Genomic DNA, 21,660 nt, shown 5'->3' with positions numbered 1-21,660 from the left:
GGGTCTTCTACGGGCCGTATAAACAGTGGGCCTTCTACGAGTCGTATAAATAATGGGCCTTCTACGGGTCGTATCATCAATGGGCCTTATACGGGCCGTATGATTGATTGGCCAATCATGGGCCAAACAGGTCGCATTCTGGCCGTAAACGGGTTAGAGTTGGAATCGTCCGTTCATGGGCCGACCATAACGGGCCATCGTTAATAGGCCGTATTTGATGACGCTATGAAAACGGCCCAACGTATTAACGGACCACAAACGAGCCGACTGTAATCACGGGCTGAATTTGGCCCACAAGCAGAAAATGACAGTAACGGGCCGTAAGTAAAAGAATGCTGGAAAATAGCCCAAGAATAAATGGGCTCTGAGAAGGCGGAAAGATAACATGGGCTGGAAACGGCCCAACGGAATAACAGGACGTTAATGGGTATAAAATGATACACTGTTCTTTACGGGCCAGTTTCACCACGGGCCGTTAATGGGTGTAAAGTGATACACTGTTCATTACGGGTCAGTTTCACCACTGGTCGTTAATAGGCCAAGAGTTACATAGGGCCTCATATGGGCCGAAAGACGTCATGGGCCATACATGGGCCAGAAGTGAAAACGGGCTGGAATCATATTGGATGGCCCAGATGACGCTACTAGGCCTAATTCGAATAGGGCGTAACGGGCCTTGGGTTAGCGGGCTGTAAATGGGCTATATGCGAACAGGCCGTTAACAGGCTTTCCATGGGCCGGCCCGCCACCTTTTGACCAAGTCAAATGGGCCGGCCTTTTCATAGGAATAGGCCTCTGTTGGGTCGTGCCACGTGTCGACGTATCATAGGCGCCTTCTGTCCAATGAGTGGATGACATCTGTCCCGGCGATGAGCCGACACATGTTTCCTCCAGCCAATGATGATTTTACACGTGGAAAATCCCCATTGGTCGGGGCTGTTAACGGGTTGTCGGATCCAAAACCCGACCCGATATCTTAACGGCGTTCCGTTACGGTGGATGTCACGTGTCGGTCACCCTTGACGAAAGCACTTCTGTGATGCGCGATTTATCGTCATGGAAGTGGACACTTCCATGATGATAATTTTGGTAATGTCATGGAACACTTCTACAACAGCATAGGTATGACTATCTTGATTCTATCATAAAATCGTCATGGATGTACATGCATCACAGAAAACGCGACCTACTGTGACAAACACGTATCATCACGGAAGTATATTTTTTGTAGTGTAGGGGCGTTAAACGATGGCGCTTGTTGGGAGGCAACCCAATTTTATTTTTGTTTTTTGTCTTCTGTTCCTGTTTAGTAATAAATAATTCATATAGCTTCTGTTTAGATGTGGTTTTATATTTTTAATTAGTGTTTGTGCCAAGTAGGACCCTTGGGAAGACTTGGGGGAAATTTTTGCGATCTTACTGTAAAAAACAGAAACTTTAGCGCTCACGAGATTTGCTGCCATTTTTTACTGAAGAGTGCGATTAGGTTGATTCTTTTTTCAGACGATTAATAGAAAACTTCCTCACGCCCACCAATTTATTTCAGAATTTATGGGGTTACAGAAGTATTCTAAACCTACAGATTACTACAGACTGTTCTGTTTTTGACAGATTCTGTTTTTTCGTGTGTTGTTTGCTTATTTTAATGAATCTATGGCTAGTATCGAGGGGTATCAACCATAGAGAAGTTGGAATACAGTAGGTTTAACACCAATATAAATAAAGAATGAGTTTATTACAGTACCTTGAAGTGGTGGTTTGTTTTCTTATACTAACGGAGCTCATGAGATTTTCTGTTGAGTTTTGTGTTGTGAAGTTTTCAAGTTTTGGGTAAAGATTTGATGGATTTTGGAATAAGGAGGGGCAAAAGCCTAATCTTGGGGATACCCAAGGCACCCCAAGGTAAAATTAAAGGACAACCAAAATCCTAAGCTTGGGGATGACCCGGAAGACACCCCCTTTTTCTTCTTCGTCTGTCGGTAACTTTACTTGATGCTATATTTTTATTCACCACATGATATGTGTTTTGCTTAGAGCGTCTTGTATGATTTGAGTCTTTGCTTTTTAGTTTACCACAACCATCCTTGCTATACACACCTTTTGGAGAGACACACATGAATCGGAATTTATTAGAATACTCTATGTGCTTCACTTAGATCTTTTGAGCTAGATAATTTTGCTCTAGTACTTCACTTATATCTTTAAGAGCACGGTGCTGGTTTTATTTTATAGAAATTATTGATCTCTCATGTTTCACTTATATAATTTTTGAGAGTCCTTTAGAACAGCATGGTAATTTGCTTTGGCTATAAAATTAGTCCTAACATGATAGGCATCCAAGATGGGTATAATAAAAATTATCATAAAAAGTGCATTCAATACTATGAGAAGTTTGATACTTGATGATTGTTTTGAGATATGAAGATGGTGATATTAGAGTTATTCTAGTTGAGTAGTTGTGAATTTTAGAGATACTTGTTCTAAGTTTGTGATTCCCGTAGCATGCACGTATGGTGAACCGTTATGTGATGAAGTTGGAGCATGATTTATTTATTGATTGTCTTCCTTATGAGTGGCGGCCGGGGACGAGTGACGGTCTTTTCCTACCAATCTATTCCCCTAGGAGCATGCGTGTAGTACTTTGTTTTGATAACTAATAGATTTTGCAATAAGTATGTGAGTTCTTTATGACTAATGTTGAGTCCATGGATTATACGCACTCTCACCCTTCCACCATTGCAACTTTCGCCGGTACCATACACCCACCATATACCTTCCTCAAAACAGCCACCATACCTACCTATTATGGCATTTCCATAGCCATTCCGAGATATATTGCCATGCAACTTACCACCGCTCCGTTTATTATGACACGTTACATCATTGTCATATTGCTTTGCATGATCATGTCGTTGACATCGTATTTGTGGCAAAGCCACCTTTATAATTATTTCATACATGTCACTCTTGAGTCTTTGCACATCCTGGTACACCACCGGAGGCATTCATATAGAGTCATATTTTGTTCTAGTATCGAGTTGTAAGTAAATAAAAGTGTGATGATCATCATTATTAGAGCATTGTCCCAATTGAGGAAAGGATGATGGGGAATATGATTTCCCACAAGTCGGGATAAGACTCCGGACTAAAATAAAAAAAGGGAGAAAAGGCCATAAAAAGAGAAGGCCCCAAAAAAGAGAGAAAAAGAGAGAAGGGATAATGCTACTATGCTTTTACCACACTTGTGCTTAAAGTAGCACCATGATCTTCATGATAGAGAGTCTCCTATGTTGTCACTTCCATATACTAGTGGGAATTTTACATTATAGAACTTGGCATGTATATTCCAATGATGGGCTTCCTCAAAATGCCCTAGGTCTTCGTGAGCAAGCGAGTTGGATGCACACCCACTTAGTTCTTTTGTTGAGCTTTCATATACTTATAGCGCTAATGCATCCGTTGCATGGCAATCCCTACTCACTCACATTGATATCTACTGATGGGCATCTCCATAGCCCGTTGATACGCCTAGTTGATGTGAGACTATCTTCTCCCTTTTTTCTTCTCCACAAGCACCATTCTATTCCACCTATAGTGCTATGTCCATGTCTCACGCTCATGTATTGCGTAAAGATTGAAAAAGTTTGAGAACATCAAAAGTATGAAACAGTTTCTTGGCTTGTCATCGGGGTTGTGCATGATTTAAATACTTTTTGTGGTGAAGATAGAGCATAGCCAGACTATATGATTTTGTAGGGATAACTTTCTTTGGCCATGTTATTTTGAGAAGACATGATTGCTTTGCTAGTATGCTTGAAGTATTATTATTTTTATGTCAATATTAAAATTTTGTCTTGAATCTTTCGGATCTAAAAATTAAAGCCACAATAAAGAAAATTACATTGAGAATTATGCTAGGTAGCATTCCACCTCAAAAATTCTGTTTTTATCATTTACCAACTCGAGGACGAGCAGGAATTAAGCTTGGGGATGCTTGATACGTCTCCAATGTATCTATAATTTTTTATTGTTCCATGCTATTATATTATCTGTTTTGGATGTTTAATGGGCTTTAATATACCTTTTTATATTATTTTTGGACTAACCTATTAACCAAAGGCCCAGTGCAAATTGTTGTTTTTTGCCTATTTCAGTGTTTCGCAAAAAAAGGAATATCAAACGGAATCCAAACAGAATGAAACCTTCGGGAGAGTTATTTTTGGAACAAACGTGATCAAAGAGATTTGAAGTGGACGTCAAGAAAGAAGCGAGGAGGCCACGAGGCAGGAGGGCGCGCCCCCACCCTCATGGGCCCCTCGCAGCTCCACCGACATACTTCTTCCTCCTATATATACCCATATACCCCGAAAACATCCAGGAGCACCACAAAACCCTATTTCCACCACCGCAACCTTCTGTACCCGTGAGATCCCATCTTGGGGCCTTTTTCGGCGCTCTGCCGGAGGGGGGGTCGATCACGGAGGGCTTCTACATCAACACCATAGCCTCTCCGATGATGTGTGAGTAGTTTACCACAGACCTTTGGGTCCATAGTTATTAGCTAGATGGCTTCTTCTCTCTCTTTGGATCTCAATACAAAGTTCTCCTCGATTCTCTTGGAGATCTATTCGATGTAATTCTTTTTGCGGTGTGTTTGTCGAGATCCGATGAATTGTGGGTTTATGATCAAGATTATCTATGAACAATATTTGATTCTTCTCTGAAATCTTTTATGCATGATTTAAATATCTTTGCAAGTCTCTTCGAATTATCAGTTTGGTTTGGCCTACTAGATTGATCTTTCTTGCAATGGGAGAAGTGCTTAACTTTGCGTTCAATCTTGCGGTGTCCTTTCCCAGTGACAGCAGGGGCAGCAAGGCACGTATTGTATTGTTGCCATCGAGGATAAAAAGATGGGGTTATATCATATTGCTTGAGTTTATCCCTCTACATCATGTCATCTTGCCTAATGCGTTACTCTGTTTTTATGAACTTAATACTCTAGATGCATGCTGGATAGCGGTCGATGTGTGGAGTAATAGTAGTAGATGCAGAATCATTTCAGTCTACTTGTCGCGGATGTGATGCCTATATACATGATCATGCCTAGATATTCTCATAATTATTCGCTTTTCTATCAATTGCTCGACAGTAATTTGTTCACCCACCGTAGAATTTGCTATCTTGAGACAAGCCACTAGTGAAACCTATGGCCCCCGGGTCTATTCTGTATTATATTAAACTCCCGTCAACAAGCTATTTCTATTACCGTTTATTTTGCAATCTTTATTTTCCAATCTATACCGTAAAAATACCAAAAATATTTATCTTATTATCTCTATCAGATCTCATTTTCGTAAGCGACCGTGAAGGGATTGACAACCCCTTTATTGTGTTGGTTGCGAGGTTCTTGTTTGTTTGTGAAGGTATTAGGTGACTTGCGTGTTACCTCCTACTGGATTGATACCTTGGTTCTCAAAACTGAGGGAAATACTTACGCTACTTTGCTGCATCACCCTTTACTCTTCAAGGGAAACCAATGCATGCTCAAGAGGTAGCAGGGCCCCGGTCTACTTTAATCATATTACAAAAACCAAAATTACATTGCCGCTATTTTACCCTTTTATTTTACTTCTCAATTTATCTATCTACCACTACCAAATTTGATCCTTACCAGTAACGAGTTCAAGGGGATTGACAACCCTCTTGCCCGCGTTGGGGGCAAGTATTTGCTCTTGTGTATGCAGGTACTATTCATCACGTGTTTGTGTGGTTCTTCTATTGGTTCGATAACCTTGGTTCTCACTGAGGGAAATAATATCTCCTACTATATTGGTTTACCCTTCCTCTTCGGGGAAAATCCAAATGCAGCTCACAAGTAGCAAGGTGTGGCATTTGGCGAGGAAGAGTAGAACATGAGAGAAGAACCGGCCCACTTGGGACACAATGCCCTGCCACCTCCCATGCCCTACTCAACCTCGGAGTAGTCCGCGACATGTCCATCACCGGTGGACATGACGTCCACGATGGAAATGGAGGGGCCGCCGGCACTCTCTTCATCCCACGGATGTGGCCAATAGTGTTTGGCGGCGCATACAACACGCAACTAACGGCGTTCTAGTCCACGATCTCTTGCGCGGCCAGCGGTGCCTCCATGTCCGCGTCCGGCTGCACTGCATGTGCGGTGCGAGCGGCGGCTTGAGCGCGGACGATCTCATAGAGCGCGTGCTACTCGGCGAGGACGTTGGTATTCGCCGCGACCATGATGACCATGGTTTCCTCGCTCACGCGCTCGCCGTAGATTTTGCCTCCGCCGGCTAGTGTTGCTCAAGGAGGACCATATTGTACGACTCTTGCTCCAGCTGGAACACCGACATAGGAACCGGCATTTAAAAAAATGAATCAAATGTTAACCAAGCATTTGAAAAAAAATAATGTGTATATAGAAAAAATTTCCAATGTATACAAGAAATATGCAATTTGTGTGAAAAAAATTCAACATGGATTTAAAAAAGGTTAACCCAAGAATCTGAAAAAATGTTAAAGTATTTCAAAAAAGTTAATGAAGATTTTGAAAAATGTTAAATGTTTATATAAAAATGCTGAGCATGTATTCGAAAAGTAATAAAATTATATTTGAAAGTTTTTAATAAAGCATTTGAAATATCTTAAATGTCTTTAAAAAGTGGTGACCATGTATTCAAATAAAGTTAATCTTCTATCTGAAAACTTCTAATCAAGCACTTGAAAAATGTTAAATGTGCATAGAAAGAAATGTTGTCGGTGTATTATAAAATATTAATCTTGTATTTGGAAATTAAACGTGTATTAGAAAATGTATTAGATATGTAACGAAAATGCGTATAGAAAAACAGTGAAAGCCGAGAAAAACAAAAAAACTAATGAAAAGTGAGAAACAAACTAACAAAACCATAGGAAAAAGAAAGGAAGGAAAAAGATTCGACGAAAACCGAGAAAGAAACAAAGAAAACTGTTAAAAACAAGAAAAAGAAAATACAAAAAATCCCAGAAAACCTGTGAAAAACCGGCTTTACCTTAAGTTGGTCGAGCCCTACTGTTTTACCACGAACCCGATAGTGAGTGAGTGGCTTGCAGGGGAGCAACTAGTTAACGAGCGCTCCTTCGGGAGCCTCGCAACGATCAGCGCCACTTGACGCGCTCTCAGCTATTCGCCATGTGTCGCACTCTGGATGCTCCCTTCGGATTTTGTTTTTTTATTTTTTTCGCACGCGTTTTCGGCTTTTGAAACGGTTTTTTCTGGGGTTTTTCGACGTTTTGGTTTTCCCCTGGTCTTTCTTAGCTTTTCGATCAAAAAAATTTGAAAACTTTTTTTTTCGCGAAAAAACGCGTTTTCTTTTTTTTCTTTTGTGAAATTCACGGTTTTTCTTTCGCGAGAGGCACGGTTATGCTTTAGCGGGAGTCACGGCTGTGCCTCTAGGAAACGAAAAAAACGCATTTTCGTTTTTTTTTTCTTTCGCGAGAGTCACGGTTTTGCTTTCGCGAGAGGCACGGTTGTGCTTTCGCGGGAGTCATGGCCGTGCCTCTCGGAAAGGGAAAAACAAAACGTGTTTTCTGTTTTTTTCGTTCGTGAGAGTCACGGTTTTGCTTCCATGAGAGGCGCGGTTGTGCTTATGCGAAAGTCACGGCCGTGCCTCTCGGAAAGGGAAAAAAATAATTGTGTTTTTTGTTGTTTTTTCTTTCGCGAGAGTCACGGTTTTGCTTTCGCGAGAGGAACGGTTGTGCTTTGGCGAGAGTCACGGCCGTGCCTCTCGGAAACAGAAAAAACGTGTTTTCTGTTTTTTTCATTACACGAGAGTCACGGTTTTGCTTCCACGAGAGGTACGGTTGTGATTTTGCGAGAGGCACGGGCGTGCCTCTTTCGAAAAGAGAAAAAAACCATGCTCCCGGTTCGGTTTTTTCGCCCGGTTTTTTCATCCGGTTTTTTTCGTGAAAAAAAAAGTTTGTCAAAACCTATCAACATAGGATCTAGGTTTGAAGATCTCGACGCGAGGAATCCAATGATGAAAACGGTTCGAGATTTGGATGCACGGTTTAAGAGATAAAACATGTTGAATAAACGGATTTACGAAAAAAGGGAAAACTCCCAGGTTGCGACAAGTGGCGCGCTGCATGTGCGCGACTTGTCGCGGCCTGAGAAAGTTGAGTGTTCTTTGCAACGAGTACTTCTTAATTAGTGATTTCGGGCTTGCAAAGCAACGCAACATGGACCTGGGTTCTTTCCCTGGCCTCTCCCTCTTTCTTCTCTATTTCTTTTAACAGAATGACTAAAACACATCTAGATGTTTTTTAGTGATCTCACATCTACATGTCCAACTGTACGATCTGTTTTGCGCTTTGTTTTTCGCGCTCGGGTGATCGCACGCTTCGCGACCGAACTGCGTCCCGTCGCTCGAGTGTATCGTCTTTGTCGGGCCGGGAGGCCTACAGCGGAGCGGACATGTTTTTGTTTTTATTGGGCCGAGCGTCGCGTTTGTTTGTTATGGGCTTGTTTTTTAGAATATGAATAGTCTAGCCCGTCATCTCGTCACTCTCCTTTATGGTTTGCCTGTTCCCCTCCCCCCGTCGTTCCATTTTCTGCTTGCTTTTGTTTCGAAATCTGAAAAAGAGGACGACATGACCTGGTTGGTCTTTGTCTTGGAGATGGCAGGAAACGTCAGTACGGTGATGTTTAAGTTGTGTTTTGAGCAATGTTATAAAACGTGAACATTTTTAATTTTATTTTTTATTAGTTTTCAAAAAAAATCTTGTTCCTATTTTAATTTTCCAGAATTCTAATATTTCTTCGAAATTTCAAAATATGTTCTCAAGTTAAAAAATTGTTCCTATTTTTTTATTTTGTTCAGTAGTTCCAAAAAGAATCATGACTTTTACAAATTGTTCGCATGTTTTGGAAACATGTTCACCTTTCAAAAAATGTTCATAAATTTAAAAAATGTTCCTGTTTTGAAATATGTTCTGAATTTTTAAAAAATGTTCCAAAAATTGTTAGCATATTGTGTGTGTGTGTGTGTGTGTTTGTGTTTTATTTGTGGTCCCCAGTTGCAAGTTGACCATCCACTCGCAACTAGGGGATGTGTGTGGGTGTGTGTCGAGTGTCCCCAATTGCATGTCGATAACCGACTTGCAACTAGAGGTGTGTGTGATTTATTTGTGGCCCCCAGTTGCAAGTTGACCATCAACTCGCAACTAGCGGTGTGTGCGTGTGTTTTAGTTGTGGCCCCCAGTTGCAAGTTCACCATCCACTCGCAATTAGGGGATGTGTGTGTCGAGTGTCCCTAATTGCATGTCGATAACCGACTTGCAACTAGAGGTGTGTGTGTGTGTGTTTTTATTTGTGGCCCCCAGTTTCAAGTTGACCATCAACTCGCAACTAAGGGTGTGTGTGTGTGTGTGTGCGTGTGTGTGTGTGTGTTTCATTTGTGGCCCCCAGTTGCAAGTTAACCATCCACTCGCAACTAGGGTGTGTGTGTGTATGTGTGTGTGTGTTGAGTGTCCCCAATTGCATGTCGATAACCGACTTGCAACTATAGGTGTGTGTGTTTTATTTGTGGCCCCTAGTTGCAAGTTGACCATCAACTCCCAACTAGCGGTGTGTGTGTGTATGTTTTATTTGTGACCCCCAGTTGCAAGTTGACGATCCACTCACAACTAGGGGATGTGTGTGTGTGTGTCGAGTGTCCCCAATTGCATGTCGATAACCGACTTGCAACTAGAGGTGTGTGTGTGTGTGTTTTATTTGTGGCCCCCAGTTGCAAGTTGACCATCAACTCGCAACTAAGTGTGTGTGTGTGTGTGTGTTTTATTTGTGGCCCGCAGTTGCAAGTTGACCATCAACTCGCAACTAGGGGATGTGTGTGTGTCGAGTGCCCCCAATTGCATGTCGATAACCGACTTGTAACTAGAGGTGTGTGTGTGTGTGTTTTATTTATGGCCCCCAGTTGTAAGTTGACCATCAACTCGCAACTAGGGGTGTGTCTGTGTGTGTGTGTCGAGGGTCCCCAATTTGCATGTCGATAACCGACTTGCAACTAGAGGTGTGTGTGTGTCTTTTTTGTCAAGGGGTACCAAGTTGCATATCAAGCATCGACTCGCAACTAGGGTGTGTGTGTGTGTTTGTTCATGACCACCAGTTGCAAGTTGCCCATCGACCTGCAACTAGGATGTGTGTGTGTGTGTGTTTATTTGTGGCCCCCAGTTGCAAGTTGACCATCGACTCGCAACTAGGGGATGTGTGTGTGTGTGTGTCGAGGGTCCCCAATTGCATGTCGATAATCGACTTGCAACTAGAGAAAGAGTGTGCATGTGTATGTTTTATTTGTGGCCCCAGTTGCAAGTTGACCACCAACTCGCAACTAGGGGTGTGTGTGTGTGTGTCTTTTTGTGAGGGGTCCCCAATTGCATGTCAAGCATCGACTCGTAACTAGGGGAGTGTGTGTCTGTATGTGCGTTTTATTTGTGGCCCCAGTTGCAAGTTGACTATCCAGTCGCAACTAGGGAATGTGTGTGTGTGTGTCGAGTGTCCCCAATTGCATGTCGATAACCGACTTGCAACTAAAGGTGTGTGTGTGTGTGTGTTTTATTTGTGGACCCTAGTTGCAAGTTGACCATCAACTCGCAACTAGGGGTGTGTGTGTGTGTGTGTCTTTTTTGTCAAGGGGTACCTAGTTGCATGTCAAGCATCGACTCGCAACTAGGGTGAGTGTGTGTTTGTTCATGACCACCAGTTGCAAGTTGCCCATCGATTTGCAACTAGGGTGTGTGTGTGTGTCTTTATTCATGGCCCCCAGTTGCAAGTTAACCAGTGACTCGCAACTAGGAAGATGTGTGTGTGTGTGTCGAGGGTCCCCAATTGCATGTCGATAACCGACTTGCAACTAGAGAAAGAGTGTGTGTGTGTGTGTGTTTTATTCGTGGCCCCCAGTTGCAAGTTGACCACCAACTCGCAACTAGGGGTGTGTGTGTGTCAAGGGTCACCAATTGCATGTCGATAAACGACTTGCGACTAGGGTGTGTGTGTGTGTGTGTGTGTCTTTTTGTGAGGGGTCCCCAATTTCATGTCAAGACCCTACTTGCAACTAGAGGAAGAGTGTGTGTGTGTGTGTGTGTTTATTCGTGGCCCCCAGTTGCAAATTGACCACCAAATCACACTAGTGGATGTGTGTGTGTGTGTGTGTTTATTTGTGGCCCACAATTGCAAGTTTACCATCAACTCACTACTAGGGTGTGTGTGTGTGTCTATGTGTGTGTGTGTGTCTCAAGGGTCCGCAACTGCATGTCGATAACCATCTCGCAACTAGGGTGTGTGTGTGTGTGTTTTGTTGTGACCCCCAGTTGCAACCCGCCCATCGACTCGTAACCAAGGATGTGTGTGTGTGTGTAGAGGGTCACTAGTTGCATGTCGATAACCAACTCACAACTAGGGGTGTGTGTGTGTCTTTTTGTCAAGGGTCCCAAGTTGCATGTCGACCATCAACTCGCAACTAGGATGTATGTGTTTGTTGAGAACCCCCAGTTGCAAGTTGACCATCAACTCGCAACTAGGGGTATGTGTGTGTGTCTTTTTGACAAGGGGTCCCTAGTTGCATGTCAAGCATCGACTCGCAACTAGGGTCGTGTGTGTTTTGTTGAGGACCCCCAGTTGCAAGTTGCCCATCGACTCGCAACTAGGGGTGTGTGTGTGTGTGTGTGTTTATTCATGGGCCCCAGTTGCAAGTTGACCATCAACTCGCAACTAGCAGATGTGTGTGTGTGTCGAGGGTCCCCAATTGCATGTCAATAACCGACTTGCAACTAGAGTGTGTGTGTGTGTGTGTCTTTTTGTCAAGGGGTCCCCAGTTGCATGTCAAGCATCAACTCGCAACTAGGGGGTGCGTGTATGTATGTGTGTTTTATTTGTGGCCCCCAGTTGCAAGTTGACCATCAACTCGCAACTAGGGGATGTGCGTGTGTGTGTCGAGGGTCCCCAATTGCATGTCGATAACTGACTTGCAACTAGAGGTGTGTGTGTGTGTGTGCGTGTGTGTGTGTGTCTTTTTGTGAAGGGGTCCCCAGTTGCATGTTAAGCATCGACTCGCAACTAGGGGTGGAGCCCGCCTTTTTTCCTAGTTAATGTCCACCCTCGATACACAATTGGCCCAAAACCCTATTTTTGTATAGTTCACCCTCAACACACAGCGGGGCCCGACCCTTTTATGTACTAGTTGCAACTCCATCCCCGACATGAAATTAGGAGGGCCCGCCTTTTTTTTTGTTCTAGTTAAAAGTCCACCCTCAATACACAACTTGACCCAAAACCCCATATTTTCCCTAGTTTCAAGTACACCCTTGACACACAATTGGGTTCCCTTATTTGTCCTAGTTGCCACTCGACCACCGACATGCAACTGGAGTAGGGGACTTTTATTGTCCAGTTGCAAGTCCACCTTCGATACGTAATTGGGTCCCACCCTCGGTTGCAAGCCTACGCTCGAGACTCAACTCGGGGAGGGTGACATTCTTTTTTGAAAATGTTAACGCCCACATGTGTGGGCGTCTGGCAACTCGCCCACACGCATGAATCCTCGTCCAACCAATTCTGCACGGATCTTGGCGTGTTCTAACAATTTTTGTGTGCCACGTAGGACTAAGCTGGTGTGTGGGCATTCATTCGGTCGCCCACACGTCCTTTTTTCACCACACGGGGGGGGGCGGGGGCTGGTGTGTGGGCGTTTAGCAATTCGCTCACACACTAGTTTCACGCACGCAGAGGGGGCTGGTGTGTGGGCGTTTATCACTTCGCTCACACGCCCGTCTCCTAGCCCACACCCAAAGTTGGTAGTTGCCATGTGTTTCTGCGGGTATATGGCAACTGCCCTAGCTTTGTTTGTAAGCAGATGGCAACTCTTTTTACCCGAGTTGCCATGTGTTTTTGCATGGTACATGGCAACTGCCGTAGCGTACACGTAAGCAGATGGCAACTCTTTTTTTTACATGGCAACTACCCTTGCGTGCTTGTGAGCACATGGCAACTCTCTCTTTTACCCGAACATATTTTTTTGCCATGCCTTCTTGTAGTGCTACATGGCAACTGCCTAGTGTTTAGTGGGTGGCAACTCCTAAAGTTTTGAAAATCATGGCAACTGCAGTAGATCAGACCATACATGGCAACTGCAGTTGAGCAACCATGGCAACTGTAGTTGTTCGACATGGCAACCGAAGTTCAGCGACATGGCAACTGCAGTTAAACGAACATGGACGAGGGTCTAGACCATGGCAACTGTGGGACCCGCGGTGACTGTCACGCGGGCGTGCGGGACCACGAGGTACGAGGCCTGACATACGGGGCGTGTGGGCGTTATCTATTTCGCCCACACGCACGCGTGGGAGAGGGATCGGGAGGGAAAAAAAGAGGTGTGTGGGCATTACTTTTTTGCCCACACGTGGGTGTGTGGGCTGTTCCTCTTATACACCACACAAAATGTGTGGGCAGCCTCCCTAACGCCCACACGTGTGGCACTTATCGGTGTCCTTCTTTTTTGTCCCTAGTTGCAACTCCACCCCGACATGCATTTGGGGAACACATCCTTTTTTTGTCCCAATTGCAAGTCCACCCTAGATATGCAACTAGGCCCGACTCAGCTTTGTCCTATTTTGTAAGTCCAACTATACACTCGACATGCAATTGGGGCCCTGTTGTTTTTACCCCAATTGCAGGTCCACCCTCGATACACAACTTGGGGCCCGGCCCATTTCTCTCATAGTTGCAAGTCCATCCTCGATACGCAATCGGGGGCAGTTTTGTCCGAGTTGAACCTCCACCCTCGACATGCAATGGGGGCACATTTTTTGTTCCAATTGCAACTCCACCATCGACATGCAACTGGGGACCAACTCATCTTTGTCCTAGTTGCAAGTCCAACTACACCTCTGACATGCAATTGAGGGGCCACTTTTTTCTTGTTCCAGTTCCAAGTCGACCCTCAGTATGCAAGTGTGTGTGTGTGGCCAATTTTGCCTCAGTTGCAACTCCTCCCTTAATACGCAACTGCCCGACCTGTTTTTGTCCCAGTTGTAAGTCCACCCTCGACACACAACTAGGAGCCGACCATTTTTTGTCCAATTGCAACTCCACCCCCAACATGTAGTTGGAGGGTCCGTATTTTTTCTTGTCCTAGTTGCAAGTCCATCATCGACAAGCAACTGGGCCCAACCTTTTTTATCTTAGTTACAACTCTAAATTCACATATAACATGCAATTGATAGCCCGCCTTTTTTATAAGTTGCAAGTCTACCCTTAGTATGCAGCTGGTTTGTTCCTCTGTTGTTTGTTTGTCTTGAGGGAGTTCATCATTAACCTGGTGTGTGTGTGTGTGTCGAGGGTCCCCAATTGCATGTTGATAACCGACTCGCAACTTGTGTGTGTGTGTGTGTTTATTCGTGGCCCCTAGTTGCAAGTTGACAATCGACTCACAACTAGGGGGATGTGTGTGTGTGTCAAGGGTCCCCAATTGCATCTCGATAACCGACTTGCAACTAGAGAGAGATAGAGAGAGAGAGTGTGTGTGTGTGTTTTATTCGTGGCCCCTAGTTGCAAGTTGACCACCAACTCGCAACTAGGTGTGTGTGTGTGTGTGTGTGTGTTTATTCGTGGCCCCAGTTGCAAGTTGACCATCAACTCGCAACTAGGGGATGTGTGTGTGTGGAGGGTCCCCAATTGCATGTCGATAACTGACTTGCAACTAGAGAGAGAGAGAGTTTTATTCGTGGCCCCCAGTTGCAAGTTAACCACCAACTCGCAACTAGGGTGTGTGTGTGTGTCGAGGGTCCCCAATTGCATGTCAATAAACGACTTGCAACTAGGGGTGTGTGTGTGTGTGTTTATTCGTGGCCCCGAGTTGCAAGTTGACCATCAACTCACAACTAGGGGATGTGTGTGTGTGTCGAGGGTCCCCAATTGCATGTTGATAACCGACTCGCCACTAGTGTGTGTGTGTTTATTCGTGGCCCCCAGTTGCAAGTTGACCATCAACTCGCAACTAGGGTGTGTGTGTGTGTGTGTCGAGGGTCCCCAATTACATGTCGATAACCGACTTGCAACTAGAGAGATAGAGTGTGTGTGTCTTTTTGTCAAGGGGTCCCCAATTGCATGTCAAGCATCGACTCGCAACTAGGTGTGTGTGTGTGTGTGTGTGTGTGTCTGTATGTGTGTTTTATTTGTGGCCCCCAATTGCAAGTTGACCATCAACTCGCAACTAGGGGTTGTGTGTGTCGAGGGTCCCCAATTGCATGTCGATAACCAACTTTGCAACTAGAGGTGTGTGTGTGTGTGTGTCTTTTTATCAAGGGGTCCCAAGTTGCATGTCAAGCATCGACTCGCAACTAGGGTGTGTGTGTTTGTTGAGGACCCTAGTTGCAAGTTGCCCATCGACTCGCAACTAGTGTGTGTGTGTGTGTTTATTCATGGCCCCCAGTTGCAAGTTGACCTTCAACTCGCAACTAGCAGATGTGTGTGTGTCGAGGGTCCCCAATTGCATGTCGATAACCGACTTGCAACTAGAGTGTGTGTGTGTGTGTCTTTTTGTCAAGGGGTCCCCAGTTGCATGTCAAGCATCAACTCACAACTAGGGGGTGCGTGTCTGTATGTGTGTTTTATTTGTGGCCCCCAGTTGCAAGTTGACCATCAACTCGCAACTAGGGGACGTGTGTGTGTGTGTGTATTGAGGGTCCCCAATTGCATGTCGACAATTGACTTGCAACTAGAGGGGTTTGTGTGTGTGTGTGTGCGTGCGTGCGTGTGTGTGTGTCTTTTTGTGAAGGGGTCCCCAGTTGCATGTCAAGCATCGACTCGCAACTAGGGGTGTGTGTGTTTGTTGACGACCCCCAGTTGCAAGTTGCCCGTCGACTCGCAACTAGGGTGTGTGTGTGTGTGTGTATTCGTGGCCCCCAGTTGCAAGTTGACCATCAACTCACAACTAGGGGATGTGCGTGTGTGTATCGAGGGTCCCCATTTGCATGTTTATAACCGACTTGCAAGTAGGGGATGTGTGTGTGTGTGTCTTTTTTTGTCAAGGGGTCCCCAGTTGCATGTCAAGCATCGGCTCGCAACTAGGGGTGTGTGTGTTTGTTGACGACCCCCAATTGCAAGTTCCCATCGACTCACAACTAGGGTGTGTGTGTGTTTATTCGTGGCCCCCTAGTTGCAAGTTGACCATCAACTCGCAACTAGGTGTTGTGTGTGTGTGTATGTCGAGGGTCCCAATTGCATGTTGATAACTGGGCTCGTAGTTCCATATTATTGCAGTTGCAAGTCTACCTTCGACTTCGCAACCAGACCCATAGTTTTGTTGTTGTCCCAGTTGCAAGACCACCCTCTGACTCGCAACTGGGCCCATGATTCTTCTCATCGCAGTTGCAAGTCGACTCTCGACACGCAACTGGTATCATAAATTCGTGTTGTTGTCCCAGTGACAAGGCGACCCTCGACTCACAATTAGACTCATAGTTTGTTTTACATCCCAGTTACAAGTCCATCCTCGATTCGCAACTGGCATGTAATTTGTTTTTCATCCTAGTTGCAAGTCCACCCTCGACTCGCAACTAGACTTATAGTTTTCCCAGTTGCAAGTCCACCTGCAACTCGCAACTCGTCTCGTAGTTTTGTGTAGTTGTCCCATTTGCAACTCCAACCTCGACCCACAACTCGTCTCGTAGTTTGTTTTCATCCTACTTTGCAAGTCCACCTTCGGCTTGCAGAACCCCATCTTCAATACGCAAAATGTGAGCCCTCACCCTGACAGTTAATATTTTTTTTCTTTGTTCTCCCTATTTAGCTGCTCAAGATTGTTTCATTTTTATTTTTTCCACCCAAACCATTTTTTTCCAATGTCCCACTTCTAAGCCCATTTCGACCCTTTTTTAAGACATGCAACCGAGTGAGAGGGAACCAAGTTTTCATGTGTATTTTCTTTTGAAAAAGCCACCATTTGTATGATATTTAGCTCCAGCCCATTGAGTTAGTTCCCCATCTTTCGTTGAAATCTCATAGTTGTATACAAATAAGACACATCCTTTTTGAGGCATATCCTTTTGTAGATAAGGCTAGTTTGTTCACCAATGCAACAATTGTTTGCGTTTTTCAAAATTTGTTTTGGAATTTTCTAAAAATGATAGCATTTAAAAAAATTGTGTTCACCAATTCAAAAAATGTTCGCATTTTTCAAAAATTGCATTCATCAATTCAAAAAAATCTAGAATTTAGAAAATATTGAGATTTTCAAAAGTTGTTCCGAATTTTAATAGATGTTCTCATTTTCAAGTTTGTAAATTTACAAGTTGTTTTAGTTATATGGGAATTTTTAAGTTTCATGGACATTTTTATAAGTTTGCACTCACATGACCCTCGCATGCCCAGCCTGGGAGAGACATGCATTGCCGCCCGCCCGTGTACGTACATACATACATACACTGATACACACATGTGTGATTCTTCAAGGTATACATGTCAAGCAGCGGCAGCACAATGCGTATCATGCACACAAAAAAGCTGTAGCACGATGCGTGCATGAAGTGAAGCAAAGACAGTACAATGAGTACCATGCGGAAGAAAAAGATGGCAGCACAACGCATGCTGTTATCGTGAGCAGCGGGGCGCCAGCGAGGCAGCCACACACACGTACTACTCATGTACTCCATCGCGTATACATGCCAGGCGGAAACATAATTGTTTCAAACAAAAAAAATAACAAACAAACAAACAAAAAACAAGAGGGGTGGGTTTATGCTAGAATGAGGTGGTGTTGATGTCATACTTAGATGTGACATAATTATGTTATATCTAGATGTGGCCTAGACAGACTCTTTTTTTAAATGTGCGTTAATGTGTCGGCCCGCTATTATGGATGCAGATGAAAGCTCCTTCTATCTCGCTACAAGCGTGCAACTCAAAAAAAAAAAAAATCTCGCTACAAGCGTGATATAGCTCTCGCTTATATTCAAGCAGCGATTGTAATAACGATACAGGAAAGCAAAAGGATTATATGCTATGAGCCCTCCATGGGCGCCCATTAGCAACCTATTTAATTGCATGAGTGGGCTGCATTTGGATAGCTTTTCAGCCAGAAGACATAAATAGTGCTTTCATCAGGGAAAATACAAAGGAGCTCCTGGGTGCTCCACCCACTATATGAATATTAATTTCAAAAAATATCAGTAAAATTCAAGAAAAATATGGAATTTGGGAATATCAAACATGTATGCCCAATTTACTCCCATGTGAAGTTTCGTAAAAATATATTAGGAAATGTATCCATGACGAAGAAAATACAGTCCAACCTAAGATCCATCTAAACAGTTATTTTCAATACATAAGATTTTTTATTTTTTTATTGAGAATACGTTTTCTGGTATTTTGTGCTGAAACTTCACATGGTTTCATATCCCAAACTTTCAAGTTTTTTCATTTTCCAGATTTTTTTTAAATTTAATACTCATATAAGGGCTAGAGCACCAAGTGCTCCAAATCCTATTCCTCTCATCCGTTGTTTTTCTAACCCTAAAAAAATCAGTTTTTTTCCTTTTCTTGGAAACACAACGCACATACGCTAAACCATGTGAATGAACGCATTCACATTCTACACCCATGACACATCTGGGAGACTTAGCCGACATGTCTTGAGATTCAGAAGAGTCGCCATAGACGCCTCGCTATCGACAGGAGCGTCGCTTACTGTTGAATAAAAAACTTTTAAATCTTGAAATAAATCCAGAAAAATGAATGCACCCATGCCAAATCTAGAAATTTAACCCGAGTGGGCAGGTTTCAACAAGGGAACCTGACCATCTAAGCTACAGACGGTCAGTTCGTTGCTTTCAACAGTTCAAACTCGTGGTAGTCACCTGGTAGGTACCCCTTGCTAAGACGGCGACACGTGGCCCCTGTATGTGAGCCACTTGATGTCACAAGACAGTTATATGTGCATCACTTGGCATCACTGAAGATGTTTGGTGAGTTTTTGACGCTGTGTATCGGAGGGAGTAGGGAGGGTGATATACGTGCTTGAATGCATTTTTAAACAAATATTCTAAAAGAAATATTGCAAAATTGCTGTGAAATCATAATATCCAAAGAGACAATTGCGGTAGAACATTTGAGAATCTCAGGCGAGCTATCAATGCAGAAGAGGAACTAGCAGTACACAAGCATGCATGTGTGCTTTTCATGGTAAAAACAGGAATTGTTGCACCTGCACGAGACCACACACGAGAAAGAGTGCGGCTAGCTAGATCTCAGTCTTCGTCTGAGACTTAACTAAGTCTCAGCCAAGTGACACAACATATAAAAGAGAATAAAAAAAATTACATAAATCTCTACGTAAGATCTCACAAATATAATATCGATTAAGACTTTGTTAAGTCACTGAGATTTAGCAATCCCAGTCATGGTGAATTTCGAGAGGGTAAAATGGAGACGGCCGGGCTTGTTTTTAAAGGAGTGGAACTAGTTTTCCCTTTTAGTAAAGTTTGGTTTAGAGAATCTGATAAACTCATTCTTTTCCTCAAATACAAATATAGGTTTTATGAGATCAGGACAAACCTCCAACTCCAACTCCAATGGATGGGCACGATTCGTGGGCAAAACTGCCGATTTGATCTCCTCAAAACAAGCTTGACCTCCCCCAGAACCAGCTGGTCTTCGATCACGTACGACGGAGAATATCTCCCCCCGACACTGCCGTCACCGGACAGGACTGCCTCAGAGCCCATGAAAGCCAAACACTTGTCATCACTAGCCAGAGCTAACTTGTCTGTGCGGCTAACATAGACTCTGGCCATGGCAGCTATATATAAACCTAGCTAAACTTGTTCAACAGTTTGCCGCGACCGTCCATGGTTAACGACGACGGACACAACCGCTCGCACTGCATCTCCCCATCGTAGGCGAGCTCTGCTCATGTGTGAATCTCCATCGTCTCTGGTACTGCAAGTGTTTGCGTTTCCACAGAGACATACTTTGAACCCTAAATTTCTCCCCGCCACATGTTGACGGCGCGTGTTTCCCTAACACCGGCTGCATCTTCTTGAGCGTCATGGCCAGATGCCGCCTCGTCCCCAGCCGCCACCGGCGGCGTACAAGCACTTCTGCAGAGTCTGCAACAAGGGGTTCACGTGCGGCAGCGCGCTCGGCGGGCACATGAGGGCCCACGCCGTCGCCGACGACGGCCCGGGCGCCGACGACGACGACGACGATCCCGTGTCGTCTGCGCGCGGCGGGGAAGATGGGCCGTCCACGGCAGGAGCAGCGACGACGCACGTCTACGCGCTCCGGGCGAACCCTAACCGCCTCACCAGGGGCTGCCAGGTGTGCAAGAACTGTGGGAAGGAGTTCTCTTCGATGGAGCTTTTCCTGGAGCACGGCAAGTGCACCTCGGGGGAAGAGGAGGACGCCGACGGATCGTCGCCTCCGTCCGTGGCCGACGAAGAGGAGGACGCGTCGCTGGCCTCTGGGTGGTCAAAGGGGAAGCGCTCGCGCCGCGCCAAGTCGATCGCTGGCGGAGGCGATGATACAATGCCCGGGCCGTCGACGGCGCCGTCTGGCGAGGACGAGGAGGAGGACCTGGCAAATTGCCTCGTTATGCTCTCGTCGTCCAAGGCCGATCAGGCTAGCGCCGCCGCCGAGGCCGACCCAGAGCCATGCGCGCCGGCCAGCAAGGAACACGGGAGAAGGCCTCATCCACAGCCGCAGCACTTCCCGATCGTCGTAGCGGCGCCGGATCAAGCGATAATGCTGCCCCTGGCGTTGCCAGCACCGCAACCGCAATACGCCTCGCCCCTGCCACGCGGCTTGTTCGAGTGCAAGGCATGCAAGAAGGTGTTCACTTCTCACCAAGCTCTCGGCGGACACCGTGCCAGCCACAAGAAGGTCAAGGGCTGCTTCGCTGCCAACCCCGAGAGCAGCGTCGGTGGAACACCTCACCACCACGCAGCGGCCGCCGGTCCCAGCGATGAAAAGGGTGATGCCGCCGCCGTCGATGTCATCCACGCAAGTGGCAGCGTTGATGCCAGGACAAACGCCGATGCCAGCACCGGTGGCGACACGAACGCCGGGACGAGCGGGGCCACGCCATCCCTGTCAATGGCCATCACGACCACCGACCATGAACCGCCGGTCGCGGGGTTGGCCATTGCACCGTTCAAGAAGAAGGCCAAGATGCACGAGTGCTCCGTGTGCCACCGCCTCTTCGCCTCTGGTCAAGCGCTCGGAGGCCACAAGCGGTGCCACTGGCTCACTTCGGGGACAGGGGATCACGCCAACATCACATCCCTGACAGCCGAAGGCCTGGTCGCCGCTGCCGGCCAGCAGCTCACTCTCCGGCCAATGATGGACCCTCCAGAGCCGGCGCTAGACCTCACCATCGCGGCCAACCCGTTGCCGTTGATGGCCAGCGCGACGGTCGCCGAGGCCGGAACCAGCTCGCTGCACCTTGACGCGTCCCCGTCGCTCTACTTCCAGCCAGCGGCGGCACCAAGCAATCCCAGCCACCAGAACAAGATGGCCGCGACGAGCAGCCACAACGCTAACGACGCTGCTACTCCCCGCGAGGCCGCCGAGGACGAGGCGGACAGCACTGCCGTCAAGAAGGC

The 21,660-nt window shown here is 45.6% G+C and overlaps 1 protein-coding gene across 1 annotated transcript in view; it reads left to right on the top strand.

The window, feature by feature from the left end:
• Positions 1-20,113: 20,113 nt before the first annotated feature.
• The window catches only part of LOC125537646 (nascent polypeptide-associated complex subunit alpha, muscle-specific form-like), a 12,448-nt gene continuing 10,901 nt past the window's right edge, over positions 20,114-21,660 (top strand). The window contains exon 1 of the mRNA XM_048700969.1: positions 20,114-21,658. Within this exon, the coding sequence (XP_048556926.1) occupies positions 20,114-21,658 (1,545 nt within the window). The remainder of the gene's footprint in view (positions 21,659-21,660) is intronic.

Source organism: Triticum urartu, chromosome 2, assembly GCF_003073215.2.
Source record: "Triticum urartu cultivar G1812 chromosome 2, Tu2.1, whole genome shotgun sequence".
Lineage (NCBI taxonomy): Eukaryota > Viridiplantae > Streptophyta > Magnoliopsida > Poales > Poaceae > Triticum > Triticum urartu.
Note: the sequence above shows the minus strand (reverse complement) of the source record. Positions and strands in the feature narration are given on the sequence as shown.